Source organism: Aulonocara sp. 'chitande type north' Nkhata Bay, linkage group LG13 (genome assembly GCF_057382095.1).
Source record: "Aulonocara sp. 'chitande type north' Nkhata Bay isolate Kocher_YH1m ecotype deep benthic linkage group LG13, A_spYH_male_GT1.1, whole genome shotgun sequence".
In the NCBI taxonomy this organism is placed as follows: Eukaryota; Metazoa; Chordata; class Actinopteri; order Cichliformes; family Cichlidae; genus Aulonocara; species Aulonocara sp. 'chitande type north' Nkhata Bay.
This window is the reverse complement of record NC_141356.1, coordinates 24,116,082-24,138,153: the sequence shown is the minus strand read 5'-3', so window position 1 is coordinate 24,138,153 and position 22,072 is coordinate 24,116,082. Positions and strand designations below refer to the sequence as shown.

The window sequence follows — 22,072 nt, the reverse complement described above, 5'->3', positions numbered from 1 at the left end:
GGAGGAGGGGGACAGAAAAGAGATGGAGAGCGATAGAGAAAAGGATGGGGACACCAGGGATTTGGATGTGTAATTAGTCCAGAACTTTGGTATACATGGAAACCTGCCACAAGGAGCTAGCAAGCCAACTTCCCCCTGGTGCTACTTCCCTTTGAGTGCAGTCAAATCTGGACACACACATGCACGCATGCATTTTCCTTCACGGTATTAACTCTTTCTTGTACTCGTGGATGAAAAAAATTGTGCCCATCTTTGTGGTAAATTTAAAAGTGATCTCGACTGGACAGGCTTAGATCAAACACTGCCAGACAGACATGTGTCCCAAAAAATGGTATGCTGGGAAGGGAAAAAAAAGGAAAGAGTACATGACTCCTAACAAGCTTATCATATCAGTCCCTGCAACATGGCTTTTGGCTTGGATGGTCATTTAAAAAAACAAAAAAAGGAACATCACCCACCTCTGGATCTTTTAGACTGTGAGGACATAACACAAGGCATCACAGAGCTCCATCTATAATAGCTGCTCATTAATCATACTCGTGTCCATGGTGGTAGGGGGTTTTGGCTTTGATAAGGACACCCACGCCAGGATGAAGACACTAATTGGCTTCAGGTCTTTTGCGAAATGAAAACTACGCACAGCCTATCACAACACTGCCTCCTTTAACTTCCTACTTTCAGTAGTGATATAGCAACAGAGGCAGGTTTTCGTGATAAGTTGCAGTGTGAAATTCCATGAAAAGGCCGATTATGTATGTCTCAGAAGGTAGTACAAAGAAACAACAATGGTGGAGGTTTTCCCAAAGGACGGTGAGATGAAGGTGACATTAAGTAGGTCATTTTCTTTGTGAAATGTGCCGCTGAATGTCTCATCTGTCGGGGCAGCTCCAAACAGCTGTCTCCCAGGAAGTTTTTCTTTTGCAAGGCCCAACTCCTCCCACAGCCTTCCTATCCTTCTTCCCCCCAAAGGAGACCATTTACACCATTATTTGCATACATGCTCCTCCCAGGGCACTGAGAGATTATAGATTGTGCATATCCAGCCAATTTTCTATGTTGATTTATAGAAGTGCTAAAGGTGTGTGTGCTGTGTCATTGTTTGAAGGTTAACAGCAGCACAGTGGCCCACACTGGCCTTGTAAATGAGTGAGGAAGAATGATGTGATGGATCTAGTTTCATGCTTTTAGCCCCCAACCTTGTACAATTTTCTCTTAATAACTACTAACAGGGCATCTTTCCCAAGAAGGAATGAAGAAGTTCTCTATGTGTTGTATACAGACAAGTTGCTTATGTACATTTGTACACAATGGTGTACTGAGTTTAATTATGGTCCCTCATCACTTACAGTATGGAAAGCTGGCATGTATGACTGCCTTTACGTTACTGAATATTACTGAGAATCCCGTTATCAGTATGCACATGCAGTATGCACCCAAAGTGTTTAAAGGCATTTATATAATAGAATTTTTTTTAAATTCCAACACGTTTACTTGGTGCATGTGAGTTTCTTTGTCACAGCTACAAAGCATTATAATAGTTTGACCAAAAGTTGATATTTTGAAACACTTTAGCATTTACAGTAGTTGTTCCAAATGATTGTGCTTTTTATGCAGAATCATTTTTTATGGTTGGCTTTTAACATTTTCCCTACACTAGGAATAATTTTCGAGTGAATTAGTGTTTTTGCTGGACTTGGTTGAAAGTCATTTTATTTTAGCTGCTTCTGAAACATACAGTACTGTGCAAAAGTCTTGAGCCACCTCTCATTTCTTGACATTTGGCTTCCAAGGACCAGGCTTTCTTGTATTTTTTTTTTTTTTTAAATGGTAAATTAATTTTCCAGGCTTTCTAAAGGTCATTCAAACTTTTTCTTACCTGGTCATTTTCAGAGGAATGTTTGTCTTTTTGTTTTGTTTTTTTGGGCAACTTCCCACTGACCTATGACTCTTTCAAGCATAAAACTGAGAATTTTAAATGGTGTCTTTAGGCTCTTTGTTCACATCGTTTTTAGCTGAAATTTTTAGTCAGAAATTGTCTGGGTAGCAAGGAGCCATCCTTCAGGAAGGGGAATAAAGAAGAAAAGGCTGAGGTAATAAGAGCTGGACTGAAAATCAATGATAAGAGTTCCTATGGAGTAATTCATCCAAATTTGAAATCTTTGGGTAAAATCAGTATTTAGTTAGCCAACATTTAAAGAAGAGCTTTGAATGTCCTTTAAGAAGCTTGGAGAACTATTCCTGGATACTGTTTTTGTTTTGTTTTTTTTAAAGTGACAAGACAGCTTGGTTAAGGGATTTCAGGCTATGCTGAAAAATAAAGGTGGCTGATTCCAAACACATACATAAATAATTATAAGCTTGTTAGAATTGTACAAAGTATTTAATTTTTATCTAAATGAGAGCTCATGGATTCACTCATAAATGCTAAATGGTTCCATTTATCTCCAACAAAATGTATTTTGAAAGTATTTCCAACTATAATTATTATTTTTAATTGTCAGGTCTCCAAAAAAGTTGTCTGATTATAATCCTAATCCTTTTTAAAATGTCTACTTGAGCATGACACAGCTTTTAACAGTCACCCTATGAATTATTCATGTCAAAGTGTATTTACTCAAATTACATTATATCACATTTGATGCCTTTTTAGTTGTGCTTGTCATCTTTGTTTATGAAAAGGGAACACTCACTGTGAAGTGAATAACATTAGTTTTATTGTGCTCTCTGTTTGACTGTTTTTCCTTTAGACAACCACAACTACTGTGAACATAGTTGTTACTGATGTCAATGATAATGACCCGAAGTTTGACCTCACCATACCTTCAAATTTTTCTGTGCGAGAAGAAGAGGCCAACTTGTTTGTAGGACGAGTAAGGGTAAGTGTAATGTCCCTCTGTTCTTGCCTTGTAAATCTGATGTGTTCTGTTCATTGTTGCATGTCCTCATATTTTAAAGGAACACTGATACAAGACACTGGTTAACACGTCTGCTTGACAGATGAAAGATTCCGAGGTTTTCTCAGTCACTGCCTTCTACATGTTTTGTTTTTTGACTAAATTTGAACTAGATGGACAATTTCTAAACAGTTTCTAAACAATGGCCTCATATGGATAGAAAAAGGTTTACAGATTTACCCAGCAACCACTTTAGAAAATCTCCACGTACATAAAATTTGTTATAGCAGTTTTTTTGTAATTGCTCATACAAAAAAAGAATCTTGCCTCCAAAGGTAAATAGGCATAACCAGATCAGTGACATTTGTCATTTGTCAGGATATTCACATTTCATATCAAGCAACCCTTCACATTTTTAGTGCGTGTGGAAATGGGCTGCTGCTAAATGTTTGGAGTTTATGACGTGTGAAATGCGACAAAAGGACATATGAACGAAGTTTGGTGTCTGGATGCAGTAGAGCTCCCTTCAGTCTTACTCCCAAGTATTTCCTCACAAATGCAGCCAGCAGCTAGATTAAAGCTTAGTCCACCACACTGACTCTTCCTCAGCTGGCTGCATGCCAGTTTGAGTTGAGGCTGCGCCTTTGTGACTGAAAAGAAAAGTACATTAAAGTACTTAGCGCTACAAAATCCTGCTCTCCATGCGCATGCACGCAGAGACACCACAGATTTCCCTTGTACTAGCCCATAGCAACTGATCGAGAGCGTATTGGGGCATTTTGTTGAGTGCAACACTGTTAAAGCTGCAGAAATTGCAGGGAAAAAAAGAATAGTCATTCTTATATAATGTGATGTTTTTAATGTTAGTCATTTTGGTGATATTTGGTCACATTTCTCATATGTTACACTCCATCAGGCAAAATCCTGAAAAGTCAGTAAGATTCATCATTAAAGGAGACCTGCTGTTCTTTTATACGTACTTACTCACAATAGTGTAGTATCTTATATTACAAAGTCCTGAAAATCTATTTTTTAACAACTGGCAACCAATTACAAGAAGCCTGAATAAAAGGAAAGAGGAAGTGACTTAAAATGGTCCATATAGTTGACAAATTGAGGGGCTCCATCAAGGTCTTGTATGAAAAACAAATAAATAAAAAATCTTTTTGCTATAGCAGTCCAAAAATAAAAACATAGACTTGGAATTTAGGTGAAATTTTTAAACAAGTGTATGCTAAAATACAATTCTTAAATCATTTTTCAACATTCTTCGAAATCCAATACCACTTTTAAATTCTGCAGGCTTGCACTGCTAGATGATATAGAACAGATGATATAGTGCTGCTCCAGTTTGTTAATGGCAAACTACATAAATACATTTCTGGATTGAGAACTGATAGTTCTCTGATTGAGAAATGTCTGCTTAAGGATTAAAGCTTCCAGATATTTATAATTTAGTCCTAAGATAGTTGTCTAAATATTGGCTAAAATGTTAGTCCTAAAGTATTATTTCTATGTCCACCTTAAGCCTGTGTGTAGGAAATCCCTTTGCTTTTTCTCGTTTATCTCCTTGGTTTAATCCCGTCATGACATTTTACTTATTTTCTGTGGAAGGAGCATATATTTGCATTTTTGGAGATCTTGCTCACTGAACATTATTTGAGCGAACATGCCCTTCAGGATGAGGGGCCTAAATAAACTCTGTCTGTAACGCAGATAGCGCAATTGTTAATTTTCTTCTCTTTTTTGTATTACATTAGGAGTCGTGTCTAAAGTAGTATTTGTTATTGCAGGAAAAGTGCAAATGCGTATATAATGATAACTGTGGGCTTTTAGCTTAAAATATAAATCACCACATTTCAGCAAAATGACATGTGCCATTTGCATTCCAGTTGACAAGAGGTGCAATAATAGATACCTTCATCACATTTGATATTAACCTTTTTAGCCACTTGGAATCATCAGTAATGTACAGCAGCAAGCATGAATACATTAGATAGAAATATGCAGGAGAACATTGTTTAACTGTGTGAGGTCAAAAGAAATTGAACAAAAATAATAGGTGGCTTGGTGTTTAATAATAGAGTTTATCTTAGATGAAAATGAATTTAGCTTCTGGCAGTTCAATACCTCTGCTGCATTGAGTTCATACACTGCGATGACACATGACATCTTGGCAAAGAAAATGGAAAAGAAGGGCAAAACAAATCTTACCATCCAGGGCATTGTCACTTAACATACATCGCTTAAACATTTCTCTATGTTTCATCATCTATCCTGACACACCAACCAATGTTTAGTAACTTGCAGCTTTCTTTCAGAAAACCTAGAAAACATCTTGTGATGTGGAGATTTTGTAGAAGCCTTGTACTGTGTGCATGTCTATAACTGTCTTGCGGAACAAATGCTCTCCTATCAAATCAGTAACCCACAGCTTACTGTCACATAATGTGCTAAGTGATAGAGGAGGGAAGGGTGGGATGCTGACTGCTGGCATAAGGCTTATTTGTTTCAACTGAAGTATTTCACATTCAAATCTGATTTCCACCAATAAAATTGGTTCGGTTTTCCTGTACTACTTTGAATTCACCTGTAGGAAGAAAGTTACAATCCAGCCAGCCACAAAGCTTTAGGCAATTGCCAACAGTGGAGATGATTGCAGTGGAAATGCATAATGCTGTTAAGTAGCTTATTGCTAGCCTTAAAGCATTTTGGATTATCGTTAGAGTAATTGGAGCTGGTTCCCACCTGTTCTTATTTTGTACACACTCATATAGACTGCAGATGATTTACCAGGTTATCACAACTGACAGCTTTGCCGGTTATGCTAATAGAGCCGTTTGTTCTGTGACTTACAAATCCTAACCATATAAGCCCATTCTATTTGCTCTTAGCAGGGAGTCATAATCTGAGCACGCAAATGACTGGAGGACAGATAGATTAGCGCTTGTGTCGCACACATCATGGAGGCATCATGAGAAATTGTTGCTAATTGGACAAGCTGTTGAAGATTTAAAATGTTATTTTATTTTTTACCACACAGATTCCTTGATAAAGTGAGTCTGATTGTTCGAGACATCTGAAAGAGATGCTACGCAGCTCTTTACTCTCCTCAAAAACACCCCTTAAGATTTTGTTGAGATGAAGACATCAGTGCTTGAATTTATTTTTAAAAATACTGTAGAGGACAGAGAACAGAAAAAAATAAGTGCAATAGAAGGGGGCAATTCAGAATGAATTTTAGGTTTCAACATTAATGATCCAGAACAAAAACAAAAAATAAATAAATCTACTAGACCCACACCAGCAGAGCACAAAGTAGACTCATTTCCCTTGTACTATATTAGAGGTCTGCGTGGGTCTGTTCTTTAAAACCCACCTACTCAAGCTGTTTTTGTGCTGAAGCCACCTGTACCTGCAGGATCATCTATTGCTCTCAGAGTCACTATATAGAGCCTGCCCACGAGCTCACAATTTAAAACTCACAAGTTAGATTACTAAGAAATGCTGTCCAAATGTGTCCCCACAGAAACTGCTTCAGTGTGAAGAAAACTCATCATCTGGATCATATAATGTAATGCTGAGGTTGGAGTGGGTCTTGAAAACAGATACATAGCCATTAATATCCCAAATGCTAATTTAATGTAATGTTTTGTCATCTGTAACTTTAAATATACATATGCAACTCTGCAGTTCCCTGAAAAAAGCTGTTTCCTCCCTCAATTTCCACAGACTGTAAATATTTCAGATACTTTACTTAGTTGGGTTTTTGTTCTTGTTTTTTAAATATAGCCGCTGCTTTTATAGACACGGGCATATATATGTAATGACCCATGATTGGCTCTGTGGTATTTATTTGAACCCTGCATGATCATAATGACATCACAGTAGCATTCCTTTGGGTCTTTAGTTCTCTGATAATTATTGTAATAATAATTTTTTTTTTTTTTTTTAAAGGAAAACCTCTGCATCTCAGTTATATAATCAGCTCTTCACATGATGTATTTGATGAATATTTCTCTCTTGGAGTATTGATATATGTAAATGGTTTCTCGTTGTTTCCCACAGGTTTTTCTAAAGCAGCTTCAGGAATGAAAAGAAGTGTATTGATTGCATTTCATTGATGGCTCATTTAGCATAATATTAACTGCTTCCACCATTAAAATGTGGTAACTCGCTTTGGGTTTTGCGGCGTTTAATGTTAATTGTTTGAAATCAGCAAGAACAAAGGCTGCAAGTGTCAGAGATCAAATAACCCATGCGAGGTCAAAGAAAAGACTTCAATTTATGTGGGCGAGCTGCCTAGATATTATGATTCTCTGCATTTCTGCACTGAATAAACAAAGATAAGCATTAATCTTCCCATAACTGAGCCCTCTGATCATTTTATTTTTTTCCCAGGCCACAGATCCAGATGCAGGCGCTAATGGCCAGGTGCGCTACCGGATCGTGAATCATCCCGACTTGTTTACAATAAGCGCTAATGGAAGCATCTACACACGAGTGCCACTTGATCGGGAGTCAAGAAGTCAGTATGACTTGGTGGTTGAAGCCTCGGATGAGGCAGTAGACCCGCGACGGACCTCTTTCACTGTCTCAGTCCAGGTCACGGATATCGATGACAACAGCCCGGTGTTCTCCCAGCAGACTTATGTGGTGAATGTGCCTGAGAACAGCCCTGTGGGAACTGTAGTCCTGCAGCTAAGTGTAAGAACTTGATGTCCAAGCGATTTTCACTAAATGTTTCCTTTCCCCTGATGTATGGTACAGGTGTTTGTGTTAAAAAGGCTTTTGGAATCTTTTAACTTCAAGAGCTCGCAATTTAGCAGTTTAAAATGTCAAATGCTTCCAGACAGAGGCAATTATGCAGCCAGCAACATACATAATCTTTTATGCAGTGCGGTGACAGCTCTCTGCGCTTTTTTTTTTTAGAATAAAACTGAAAACATCCTCAAATCGTTGGCTTCAGAAGAGAATTGTTTTTCGATCCTTCACAACCAATGTTAATAGAATGTTTATTGTTTGTTGTGAAAGAAATTGAGAAAAACGTTTTCTTTTTTTTTTTTTCAATTGGTGTAATCTGTCTTTGGCATCGCTTCAACCCTGTCAAACAGCAGTGCATTTGTTTGCGCCGAAGTGTAGTGTCGAAAAACCCGGTGCACGAGGAGCAAACGCGAGCAGAGGGGCGAGTAATTGCTGGGATATTGTGAGTGACATCTCCCAGACGGGGATAAAGCTTGAGGGGGAGGGGGAGAAGAAGGGCAGGTGGGGGCCGAGGTCGAAGGGTGTGAGTGACAGTGGCACTGTGACACCATTAATCTCCTAGACGACACATTAACTCTGAGCGCACCAGGGTGGTTGGCAAAATACCTAAATAGCACAGGTGAGATAGAACAGAACAGAGTCTGTCTTAGTTTTTTTTTTAATCTCACACAAAAAGAAAGAAAAAGTGACTAAGATAAACTATATTGTATCAGATAGCTATGTATGTGGGTTCCTCAGTGCATATGTCTGTCTTCCCCTGAGGATGCAACCTATCAACTTTGAAGGTGTTCATAAAGGAATTTTTGTTTTTCAGATTTTCAAGACATTGGCCCTTTAGCAATAATCTTAAATGTTGTATTTCCACAGTTAAACTTACTTTAGTGTGTGTGTGTGTGTGTGTGTTAGTGTTTTCGTGCAGATGAGCATGTTTAAGTGCAGACCACACTTGGCACTCTCAATTCTGTCAGCTCTGAGGGTGTTAGCAATGCTATGAGAGTAACAAGAGTTCATTTCACGGCAAATTTTGATTTAGTTTTAGTCATAATATATGGCATCTGAATTGTATTAGTTTTAGTTGACTAAATATCATAAGGTTATGCTAGAAATAATAAATATAAAGTGTAAAGTTTTTCCTTAACATTAAATGCAAAATGTGTCCTTATGTCAACTCTTCTCTTCCTCTCAGTGTTGGCATTTTGTTGCTTTTGTGAAAAACAGGAAGCACAGGAGAAACAAGGTCACAAACATTCATGGTCTTAATACTCAAAGATTTCCGTTCGCCTCAGCTGCGCTTTGTGTTTACTCTTACTTAACAAATGTAATAACTCTTAAGTCTTCTTTTTGCTTATGAGTGAAATACTGCGTAAGTGGCTAATGAATCCCCCAAAAACATGTCCTGCATTATGCTGCATCTAATATATCTCCTATTGAAGCAGCCATCGCTCTACTTTGCAATTTGTGATTTAATGCAATGAGTTCTCCATAGTGATTTAATTTAATCAGTGTCTGATTAATGACTGATCCAAGTAGCTCCTACACTGTAAAAAAAAGGGGCATCACCATTCGTTGTCTATGGCCTATGCTTACCAGCTTATATGAAAGGTTCTGATTTTGAAATTATAATGTTAGGCTCGTCCTCTCTCCTCTTTCATCACCTTACTTTCTCCAGTGTTAATGCTTTCCTTTCCTCCTTCTCCTCCTAGGCGGTAGACTTAGATCTCTTCTCCAATGTCACTTATCGGATCAAGACTGAATCAGCCAGGCAGCTGTTTTCCCTGAACCCTGTAACAGGGGTGTTAGCTGTACTGCAGACCCTGGACTTCGATTCCCTGGCTTCTTACACATTCCAGGTAGAAGCTGTAAACCAAGGAGGGGTCATGCCTCCTGGGCAAGCTACTGTCACAGTCCACATCATGGTAGGAGCCTCCAGATAACTTGTCTACTAAACCCTCCTGTGTGTTATTCTCCTTTCATCTTCCCGCACTGTCCCTCCGGATGTGCAGCACTGGCAGTGAATATGTAGTGAATTGTTAGCATAGTTTTACATTAGTAATAGCTTGCATAAGCCACAATTCAAAAGGGGATTGGAGAATAGAGACACATTACAGTATTGTACCTGCACTGCTTTGTGATGTTAAATTCAATTTAATGCCATTTATTGCAAACGCGACTGTATTCCCTTTGTAAACCACGTTTTGGCCTCCTGACCTGCTCGTCCTCTCAGCATCACCGGAAGGGGAAAAAAAAGAATTGATGGATATGTGTTTCTGTCTGGCACACAGTGCTATCCCTGACTTGAATGACTCATTAACTTTGTGACAGCAATTATGTCAGGTTTTTCAGGAGCTTGTGTTCCCTTCCCAGCCTTTCAAGAGATTAACAGCTGAATCCCAACGAAAGGATTAGACACCTTGTATTGTGATACTGTTCATGTGTGTATGCGTGTGTTAATGGTCGTGCGTTTTAACTCTGAGGTATTCTTCAAAATGTGTTCACATTTATCTCTGTGTATGAATTCGGTCCACCCACAGTGACTGTCTCCAAGTCTGTAGAGTTAAGCTTTTGATATTCCACAGAATGAGAGCAAATGCCTATCCAGCAGGCTCACCACATGGTCTGCCAACCTGTAGAGTGACTTTGTCCTCTGATAAGGAAAAGCTTTGTTGCATTCTTTTTGCTGTCACCCAGGAATGGTGTTTGATAGGATAAACATTGCACAGCTACTGATATCAAAGCAGCGACTGCTATTTCAAATGGCGGATATGAGTTAGAATGAGTCTAATGGATTCATACAGGCTTCCAGGGAACTAGGGATGGAGATAGAGTTGATTCCACTGATTTTACTTCCTTCCCCGTGTAACACACCCGGAGAGTTATTTGAAGTCATCTATGTTTGATTTTTTCCCTTGTATTGTTTTGTTATTGCCTCCTTTATCATATACTTTGCTGTGATGGATTAACTGCTTTCCTTGTGCTGCTGTTTTGAGTCTCCCAAAGTTTTTCCTTTTGTTTTTAACTTCATAAATGCACGTGTTTGTATGCGTGTGTGTGGCAAAAGTGTCGCATGTACTCTACACGTACATGTAGCACATACATATGTGCAGACACGGCTTCCTTGTGAACACTTGCAGCACAAGGATCAGACTTTGTTGTTCAAAGCAAGGGCTGTATCATAGATTTTCTGCTAGGAAACACTAAACCTGTGTATAGATCAAAGGGAGACTGCCCTCCACCACTGAGCTTATAGAACACATACTGTTGCCCATGGCTCAGCCAAAACAGAGGAAAGTAAAGAGAAAATTCAGGAGAAGGAAACATCAGGCTCCAGTAGTTATAATAGAGTTAAGCTATTCCTGAGAGAAATGTGAATGGCTTACTGAGTTTTTCATTTTCACACAGCAAAGCAAGGTTTGCATAGTTGACAAGATTTTCTTTCTTTGCAGACTCAAACATGGTAGAGCTTTGCTGTGCATTGTTAACTAGGAGAAGGTGATTAAAGCTGTGCTGTTATGATGACACTCTCACGTGTTCTAGGGAGCAATTAATAACTGAATGCTGATAAAACAGTTTTCTTTTTTTAAAATTTCTAAATGTTGGAACACAGATACTAGCCTGAAAGCTCAGCATACACATACACATTTACATAATGATCTGATTAAATATTATTGTTATTAAACTAAATTTTGCCATCATCTGTTATTCTCATCATTTGCTAGTGACAGTAAATGTTTTGTACCTATCCACTGTTAGCAGGTCCTGTAATGTTATCTAATAAAGGTAGTGGCTATTTCATTAATTAGTTAGAGTTAGTTTCTTTTGCCTTCCAAACTGCTTTAATTCTTCAAGAGTTTTGAAAAAGTTTTGAAAACATTCTTCAGGGATGTTTAGTCCAGAATGACATGATGACATTTCACAGGCTGCACGTCTATAATGTGAATCTCCTGCTCGTGTACCTTTGAGACGTGATGATGGATCAAAGCATCGCATCTCAAAGGTGTGCTCTTGCTTTGAAATCTGGTGACTGAGGAGGTCATTTGTCTAGAGTGAACTAATTGTCATGTTAAAGAAACCAGTTTGAGATGATTTTAGCTTTGTTTATGCTGCTGGAAGCAGCCATCACTAGATAGGTACAGTGAGGTTTTGAGAACATATTCCCATCGCCACCAGTATAATGAATTGTTGACACAAGGCAAGACAAATCGAGCCTTGTGTTATCCAGGGAAAATTCTGACCCTATCATTCAAATCAAAACAAAGCAGCATTTTTTTTCCAATCTTCAATTGTCCAATTTCAGTGAGCGTGTGTGAATTGAAGCCTTGGTCTCCTGTTCTTAAACTATAAAAGCTCAGATCAGGTACCACCCCAGCATTAAAAGCCCACAATGCATCACAGATGCTTTTCTGCATACCTTAGTTGTAACAAGTGGTTATTTGAGTTTGAGCCTGTAGTCTGGCCACTTTGCTCTGAGCGTTCACATCAACCAAACCTTTTCACCCAAAGAACTGCTGCTCACTTGATATTTTCCTCTCTTTTGAACCTTCTCTATAAACCCTAGAGATGGTTATGCAGTTAGTGGCAGTAAGTGTTGTCTGATAGAACCAACTATGCCATAATCTTCCCACTTCTGATGCTCATTTTGGACTTAAACAGGTCATCTTGAACATGTCTATATGCCTAAATGCGGCTGCTGCCATGTGACTGGCTGGTTTTTGTGAAGTTTAAAGCAGTTGAATATGTGTTCCTAATGAAATGACTGAGTATAGCATAAACTGTGTTTGTTTATCTGTGAAGTGAACATACTTGGATGAGATTTTCGCTTCAGATCAAACATTCTGGCACAGAGAAAAACAAGAAAAAACCTAGCCATTGTATTAGTTTAATTGCTAATGAAACATTTAATTTTCAGACAGCTGCTGTGCTGTTTTCACATGCCTTTATGTTGCACGTGGATGTATTCTGTTCACTATTAGGAATAGCGTAATACACACTATTGGGCACTGTTGGGCGTTACTGTTCTTAAATGAAGGTATTAAGTTAAGTGACTGAGCTGAGAGGTCTGCATAGTGAGCAGATATTACTCTGTTATCAAATACATAATAATACTTTGCTAATGTTAGATGAGCCTCTCCTCTGTATTACTGGCTCTAGTAAGTAAGCAAGTTGAAAAGACTTACTCTTTAGTTTTCTTATGTATGAAATCCTGACTGAGTTAATCTGTGTTTCAGCACTTCTAAGGCAAAAGCAAAAGTGCCATGGACTTGGCTGTTTGTTTGCTAATGATATGTCTTCTGGCGTAGGAAAAAAACACCAAATGCATATGTTAACAAGGCTACAAACTAGAGTTTATTTGGGGGACTTACTTGCTCTGCCAGGGGGCATTCTGAATTACTGAAGTGTTAACTGAAGTCAAGTAGAGCAGCAACTGCAAAATCTATCATATTATTAATTCACCATGCAAACAGCATTAGAAAACATAGTGGTGATAGAATATTGCTGAATTCATTTGACCCTTTCTATTCCCTTCTGCCTTACTCTATTAATACATGAAGTAAAAATAAGTTTTTTGTTTTTTTTTACTGATACCTGATGTGCTTTAACATATGAACTGCAATGTTTAGGTAAACAATGGCACTAAGATATTAACTGATCTGTGTTTCATTTCAGGACATGAATAATTTCGCCCCCATTTTTAAGCAAGACCTGTATAAAGGCATGGTGGCACCCAATGCAGAGAAAGGAACAGTCATTACCACAGTTTATGCTGAGGACCAAGACCCACCAGTGAGTACTGTTTGAAAAATGCTGTGCACATGTTATGATTAAGATATGCAACAGTGGAGAAAGAGATGAAAGGGGGGTGGGGGGCTTTGATTGATGATTTCAGACCTACATGTGTCTGTCAGAATGTCATTTCACATGATGCATTTAAAAGATGTTTTCAGGACCTCAGTGCTCTTATTAGAATTGCAGTGCTGTGTGAAAGTTTATTCCAAACCAACTCTAACTGCAAGGTGTGCATCTCCATTTGTATGAGTCATTCACTCGCCTCAGAGTGTCAGATTTCCTCAAACTTCTTTGCCTCACTATCTGAGCAGGATCTGTTGGGAGCTGTCTTAATATAGTCTGAAATCCAAGGAACATTACTCCATGCAGAAAAGAAATTGTGACAACCGGGGGAGACTGGAAATGTGTAGATAGTACAGTTTTTATGAATTCTTGTCTTAGTATTATTTAGCTGAGAAAATCTTCATATTTTATTGGACTTGGTCACCCAGCAGTGTTCTCGACTGCACTGGTTTATTCCTCTTGGCTTTTATGTGTGATTTTTATATTTAAAGCAACATTATCAAATTACTTCAGTGATCAAATTTGATTATTGATTTATCTTTAAAAACTTTCAGAGTCAAAAATAGAAATCTGAATTTCCTAGCGACCTCCTCGCCATGTGCTAGTCGTGTCCAGCTCTGGATGTTTTTTGGAAAGCAAACTTGATGCTTCTTATTAATAGCACAGCCGCTGGTCGGATCTCACCAGGTCTGAAGAATCTTGCATTCTCTCTGCAGCATGTAAGCACAGAGATACTGATTCCTGTCAGTGCCAGCTGTAGGTGGTTGAGCATCTCAAGAATGTCACAGATTGCACATCTTACCTTTCCTCCCAGAGAAAACACTCCCACATCCTGGGTTTCTGTCTCTCAGGAGGTACACCTGTCCATCAGATAGTTGATAGTGAACTCCTAAAATCCAAACCCTGTGTATCATCATTTGTAAAATGAAGTCTTGTTTTTTTCTTTCATGGTCACTATTTTAACTGACAAAGATCTAGCAGCACTAAAACACAGTTTGGAAATCATCCATATCTTCCCACAAAGTCATGGAGTGACATGGGAAAATATTTTAACAGAAAGAAGTGTTGGTTTACTAACAAGGGCTGACTAACCCAGTTTCTGTCATGGACACACCTGTTAGGTGGAAAGAGTCTAGTGATTTCTAAACATGCCAACAAATGTCCCTCTCTGTTAAGCAGGCTAGCAAAACCCTGCCAGCATAATAAAGAAACAGAATTGTCATGTCAATCTGACACATGTAAGTAATGAGTGTGTTTTGTGAAGGTTTTAATGCATTTCTCCTGAATGAGGTTTTCTTTTTTTAATTATTTTTGTAGAGGACATTTTGTACTTTGTTGTAAAGCTAGCATAATACCTGTCCACCTGCACTTTAGCAGAAGTGATACTAATGGGTTTTAAAAAGTAACTGCATTTTCTGCACACCACTCAACCCCATAACGTCAATGTTAATATCACCCTGAACGAGAGAGGAGATCACCATGGAGACAAATGTTCCAGTATAAACCTTTTATTCTTCAGGGGAAGATTTAAACAGTCTGTTATTTTTGAGTCTGTTGTTTTTTTTCTTCTGTGATTGGGTTGATCACGGCAGAGGCAGTTTTCTTCTTTTAGCGATTCCCATTTCCTCAGTAACCTTCTAGTCACTTACAAGTCAAATGAGTCATTTGTAATTTCCCAAAACCAACAAAATAAGTCGTATTGACGTGTTGACTTTATTACACTCTCGGATCAAGGCTTGCTTTTGTGTTGCCTGTCTCTGAAGCATTGTTCAGTGCCTCTCAGGGCTTCTGAGATTGATCAGTTTTAATGAATTTGCTATTTTTATGTTGAAGAGAATTAGAAATAAACACCCACACATCTTATTTTTAATTGCATTTTCTTCACTTGTTAAACAGTGAGGGTGATCTTTGTTTCCCCCCCCCCCCCCCCTCTCTTACTGCATTTGAGCATTGCTTGTCATGCATGACATTTTGGGCGCCTGTTTGCAATGTTAACGACAGTGAGTTCACTCAGGCGGTGTCTATAAAAAATTCATATCCCATGTGTAGAATGTCATACAAGACCAAGTGGTTGTGCAGCTGAACGTTTCTGTGGACACGGCAGACAAGGACAAATATTCCTGTAACAACACTCAACAGCTTACATATTTTTGTACATCTCTCCTGAGTTATGTGGAGCACCAATTGCTTTTAATTTCTAGTTTCTCGAGGAATATGAGGATATAAAGAAAAGCACTCTTTTCCAGTGAATAGTTTTGCTGTCTGGGTTTTTATTTTTATTCCTATTTATTTCTTTATTTAGCATTATGGTCTTATTTTTTTTTATTTCTGTTTATTTATAACAATATGGTCTTGATATTAACTTAGACACTTCAAATGAGAAATTATGGGCACAAAAAACAGATATTGGCAATACCAGAGCAAAGCTGCTGCCATCACTGCAGAGGTCTTACTACTGAAGTTAGTGGGGGATATTTTTTTCCGTAATTGGTGGTCCTGGTCTGACATCTTTTCAATTAAATGTCAGAAAACAATCTGAAGAGCTTTTAGAGATTGGATTTTGTTTTATCCCCTTAGTGAATTCACTCAGATGGTTTTGTAACCTCTAGGAGACACATTTTTGTTAGTAAGCCTCCCAAGAGATACACTGCTACTACAAGCTTTACCTCTCTCTAGTTCCAGGTTTTACCCAGTCCTCGAGGAGCAAAAGCTGTTCAGCCAAAGAAGGGAAGCTTCAAGAAGATTATTAAAAATCAGACTCAGTTTTAGGTCCACAGGGAGGGAACTAGAATAAGATAAGCTATAGAGATGATTAGTAATCAGCAACCGTGGTTAATGTTAATCAGAGGTTCATATTAAAGTCCAGGCTGGCATTAATGAATGCAAAGTGTGTTACCTTGGAGACTAAAAAGATGAATTTATGAATTTTTCTTAATATTATTTCCAATTAGATTACTAGATTTGAACCAATGAATAACAATGATTTTATTTAGGAGTATCTGATGAGAACCAAATTATGAGGAAAAGCTCTCAGTTCTTAAAATTGACAAGAACTATTATATTAGAACTATTATAGCAATTGTTTTTAAACATAAGCCACTGCAGTTCTGTTGCATAATAAAATAACAAAATATAACATTTATGAGTCGTGTTGCTAAGCAAGTACTTTTACTAGTCCTTTATGACCTGACTGCATTTTGTATCAGATTACCCTGAAGTACTCTGTTTTCATCATCTTTCTTTTCATTTGAATATGTAAAATGTGGGGTCCAGATAAGTGGATTGTTATTGCATTGATATTGTTCGTGCTCTTCTTTCTCCTTCCTCCAGGGTACTCCGGCCAGTTTGGTTCGCTACAGAGTGGATCTGAACAGATCGCCATACAGTGGGAGTATTTTTGATGTGGAAGCAGAAACGGGGAGAATTATCACTAAGGTCAACCTCAATGAAGAGCCCAGTGTCACCTTTAACGTGAGTGACAGCCATTATGTCAGCAGAGGTGGTGATGAGGTCCCTTTGCTTAAAGTGTCAGTGTCACTTAATGGTTGCAGAGATGAGGCAGAAAAAAAGATGTGCTGTTTAAGCTTTTAAAGGAGTTAAAGCTGAATTATGTTTGGGTGGGTGGTATGTGTTATTGTGACATCTGTATGAATGCCTGGACCCAAGGTTTCATTTTAACAGGATGACCACTGCTATTTACCTTACCTGTCAGTGCCTTAAATGTTGTGGTTGAGTAGTTTATAGCACATAAGACAACCGGTGTGCTAGTGGCAGTAAACGGTGTTTAGTTATGATTATCAGCTGAGTGATTGTGAGAAATATGATATAAGATACAGTGGCGGTGCTGAAAGCCTGATTATTACAGGACAGTATATAACTGGGGAAATAGCCAGTGATTGTAATTCATGACTGACATAATTCTGCTTTAATACTCTACTCAATAAAGTAGCACTTTATTTGGCTGATAAAAAAGCCATAAAATCTATTTAAAAAGATATTTATTGGCTTAAAAAATTCACAATAATTTGACACGTCGAGTTAGTAATGACGTGATATAACATGTAATCATGACGTGATTGCAGCAGTGGAACTGACAATTGATTATAATGGTATAATGATAAAATCATCATAGTCATAGTGCTGTCTTTTGTCTGTCTGACTTGTTTTAAAGTGATACAAGTTCCACTAAATTTTAGTGGGTTAGAAATGTGTGTAGTCTTTTTTTAAAATGATACTTTAAAATCAAATAACGTTTTGATTTTAACTAACTTGTCTCTGTGACAAATAATATAGAGTTTTCTAGATAAAACAAATCCCCTCCCAGGCATTTTACATAGAGCTATTTTTAACAATTTCCAGTGACTTTACATAGGCTTGTGGGTGTGAACACTTGAGCATGCGCTGCAGCATATTGTGCCCTAATCTGTCTTTTTTTTCTTTTACTTACACTCTTTTTTTTTCTTTTTTTTTTTTAAAAGAAACAACATTTTTATGTTCATTCTCTTTCAGCCCCACCCTCCCTTCCCCCCCTTCCCCGAGCTCCTTTCTCCACAGTCTATGAATGTAGATCAATACGTTCATTCTCACTCTCTGGGAGCTTTGCAGCCTGCTCGCCACAGCAGATTTGCCATTGTGTCTTTATTAGGATGCCGAACATGTTTGCAAAAATGACTGGCAATCCCCAAAAAAGGAATTATTTGTGCAGAGAGCAGACGTTGAGGCTAAAAAAATGTATTAATTTAGTGCTTGCATTTGCATGTGTCTTTTGTTCACATGTTTTCTCTTGCTCCACTGCAGCTCTTTGTGATAGCCTATGACAATGGGGAGCCAGTGATGTCTAACAGCACTTTGGTGGAGATCACAGTCCTTCAGCCTTCTCGCATCCCAATCTTCACCCAGGAAGAGTACACGTAAGTCTCCTTGACACGGCTGTTGATGTAGCTGCCTCCAACCTGTAACTTCACACACCAAAGAGCAGTTTAGGCTGTAGTGCCAGACAGGGGCAATAGGTGTAAAACGCTGGAGAAAGTGGACAAGAACACCTGAAGACACATTTGTGTCTGTGGTCACATCACATTCATCTTCCCCAATATTCTGATCAATATTTAAGCAGTTGGTGATATGCACAAAGGGTTTGAGGTCGCAATTTCATGAACATTTATAACTGTGTTAATGATGGCTTTACAATACATGACAATTTTATTTATATAGCACATTTAAAAAACCACAGGTATGCCAAAGTGCTTCACAGAACGAGTTAGAGCAATAATAAATACAAATACAAATAAAATATACTAACAGGCGGGTCACATAACTAACCAATAATACACCAGGCATAGTAGGCACAACCCGAAAGGCTGAAAGTTAAAACATTATAAATATTAATAAAGCGAAAAAGATAACTCACAGTACACCAAAAATGCGGGCTCTAGGAGGCGGGGAAAGCAAGGCTAAACAAATACGTTTTTAATCGAGATTTAAAAGATTGAATTGAATCAGACGCCCGAATAGCTAGAGGGAGGTTATTCCAGAGGTAGGGTGCGACAGCGGTGAATGCCTGGTCACCTCTGGTCTTGAGCCGAGATCTAGGTCGCACCAGGAGCATTTGGCCCGCTGATCTAAGCGCTCTCCCGGGGATATAAAAGCTGAGGAGATCCGTTTGCGTTATTGTTCTCATGTCATGAATATTCTGCAAAGAGGTATCATTTCTAATACGGCATCTCCCAGCTCCATGATGCTCTTCTCTGTGCTTGACTGATCACTGAGTTTTATGTATCAATATATATTAGAGCTGCAGGGTAGATGCTGCATATCATCGCTGCTGTAAATCACATTTGTGTCTGTCTGTGGGAGAAACAGGGCTTTCCTCTTTCTTAAGAGTCTCTTTTGACAAGATCAACCACTTAGACTGTTAAACTTGCAGAGGAAGATGCAAGATGAGAAGACATAATCTACAGTGGCCTAAGATGACTAGTGGATTCGCATACAATATACCCTCTATAGACATGCTCATCTACAAGGTTGGGTGGGCTGATAATACTCTGACTCAGAAGGAGGCCAAGAAGTCATACATAATTGAATTATATAAATGTAATTAGAATTAAACTATAATTCAAAATAAACATGGATTATTAACCTGCCAGCTGACACTGCTGAGAAAAGTATTCTTTGATGAGGGCAAACTAGTGTTAACGGTTGTTTTTTTTGTTTTTTTTTATTTATTTATTTTTTTGCCGCTGTAGGTCAAGTTCTGCAGCATTCAGACTGTGAAGCGTTAAGGTCTGATGGCATAGTTACCTGGCACATTGCGGTCATTAGGAGCTTAAAGTAAAGCTTGTTCTAAGTGGATTGATTTACTAGCTTCTATGTCAGTTAGACTAGGGAGTGTTGGCAAGACTGTCTTCTGCAACAGAGTTCGGTAGGCCTTTATGCATAAGACAGGGAAAAGTAAGTCCTCACCAACCTGTCAACGCAGCACTTTAGGTTTTATTTCATTGTTTGTGCCTGGCTTTGTCTTTCAGCCTATCTCACCTTTGGTAATTTGTACCTGGTAGAGTGTGTGTATATGTGCATTCCTCATATGGTTCAGTGTGTGCACACCAAATAAATAATTCCCTGATGGTTTATAATCCAGCACTTTGTGTGTGTGCTCACGTTCCTCCGTTGCTCAGCTTTATTCAATGATTGATACACAGGCACAGCAACATAGCTGTTAAAAGGCTATTGATTAATGCTTTGAATAAGTGGTATGTCTGAAGCACACTCAGAAGGTCGAGACCACAGGCATAGACCTCTGTAGGGTTTCACATTAACAATGCTAACCAAACGCAGTGGAAGGCCTGCTGTAAATTATGAGCCGTGAAAGCATTAGCCAGGTGCTTGAGCCTCTCCTGCTGGACAAGGTTCTCTCCAGTGAAGAGTATCCAATCTGCTCACTCGCAATGATCTGTCTCCTCATTCCCAGTCACTCTGTCTCTCCACATTGTCCTCCCCCCCCAAGGAACCTTCTGAACACAAATCACTTTCTAAATGTCCACTGAAGATCTCGTCTGTCTCTGTGAAGGCAGTTAGTTATAGCAGCAATCAGGTGAGCTATGCCTACAGCACCAAAGCACACAATTAAAACAACTCTGCAGGGCTTTGGCTGACTTAATGATTTTTTTCTACTGCTTTATGGTTGGTCTCCTCCATCTGTCAGAGGGAAATGAGAAGCTCCCAGTCAATGCTGGATAAAATAAATGGCTTATGCCGTAGTTGCTGCTTTAGCGGCATGTTACCACTTGCTTTTCAGAAGAGTTTAGATAAACATCTTGTTGTTTTTGTCTGTCTGAAATGTAGATAAAAGCATTATCTCAATATTTACTTAAACCTATATCTACTATGAAGCCATTTTCTCGACGCAGTACGCAGTTTAGTGTTTTCTTATTGAAATATGTAAGACTATCCCCGAAGGTCTTGCTGGATGCTGAGTGGGAACATGTGCTGCTCTATAACTTGTGTGTACCTTTCAGCACTGATCATGCCTTTCCAGATGTGCAAGCTGCCAATTCCATAAGCACTGGTCCACCCACATAGAGTTGTGGGCTTTTGATCTGAGAGCTAATAACAAGCCACATGGTTCCTTCGGCATCAGTGTTTTAAAAAAAAAAAAAAAAGTTGTGATTCGTTTGACCAGAGACCAGTTTCCATTTTGCCTCACTCCCATTTAAATGAGCTTTGGCCCAGAGAGGATGATGTTTCTGGACCATGTTTACACATGGCTTCTTCTTTTCATGAGAGAGCTTTAACCTGTAACTGGGAATAGCATGATAAATGGAGTTCACAAATAAGAATTTGTGGAAGTTTTCCTGATCCCATGCAGTGATTTCTGTGACAAAATTGTACGTTTTCAATGATTTGTTTTCATTTTAAATGATCATATTATGCCCTGTAGATGATGAGATATTCTAGTTTTCACAATGTCATGTTGAGAAACATTATTCTCCACAATTTGTGTATGAAGTTCTTTGCAGATGATGAACCTCTGTCCATCTTCATATTAGAGAAACTCTGCCTCTTTAGGATGTTCTTTTTCTACCCAGTCATGTTACTGATCTTGTGCTAATTAACCTGTTTGGTTCAAAAATGTTCCTCCACCTGTTTTCATTAGTACAACTGACTTTTTCAGGCTTTTTTTTTGCTCCTTTTTGAGACATATTGCTTGCCATCAATTTAAAAATGAGTCAATATTTTTCATAAAATAGTAAAACGTGTCAAATGGCTATTTTTAAAATATGGTTTTTATAAGATTTTGACATTCTACACAGAATCTCAAAGTTATTGGAACTGAGATTGTATATTAAACTTTATCTTTTTCCCTTCTCATCCTCACTTTCTCTTCTCAATCACACACAGCAGATTTTCTCTTCTTTTTGCCTTCTGAACTGTCAGACATCAGTTCCTTGCTGACTTGTTGATTCAGCAACTGGAATGATGTAATTACTATGCTTTAGTTTTTCAAGGCAACAGGATGAGTATTTGACACTGTTTAAATATATTATATGCTTGAACTAATTCTCTATTCATTT

General features: G+C 38.4%; 1 protein-coding gene across 1 annotated transcript in view; it reads left to right on the top strand.

The window, feature by feature from the left end:
- LOC147316116 (protocadherin-15-like) overlaps positions 1-22,072 on the top strand; it is a 181,365-nt gene that overhangs the window by 109,245 nt on the left and 50,048 nt on the right. The window contains exons 19-24 of the mRNA XM_086259324.1: positions 2,748-2,876; positions 7,296-7,601; positions 9,362-9,574; positions 13,323-13,439; positions 16,836-16,976; positions 18,303-18,415. Of these exons, the coding sequence (XP_086115450.1) occupies positions 2,748-2,876; positions 7,296-7,601; positions 9,362-9,574; positions 13,323-13,439; positions 16,836-16,976; positions 18,303-18,415 (1,019 nt within the window). The remainder of the gene's footprint in view (positions 1-2,747; positions 2,877-7,295; positions 7,602-9,361; positions 9,575-13,322; positions 13,440-16,835; positions 16,977-18,302; positions 18,416-22,072) is intronic.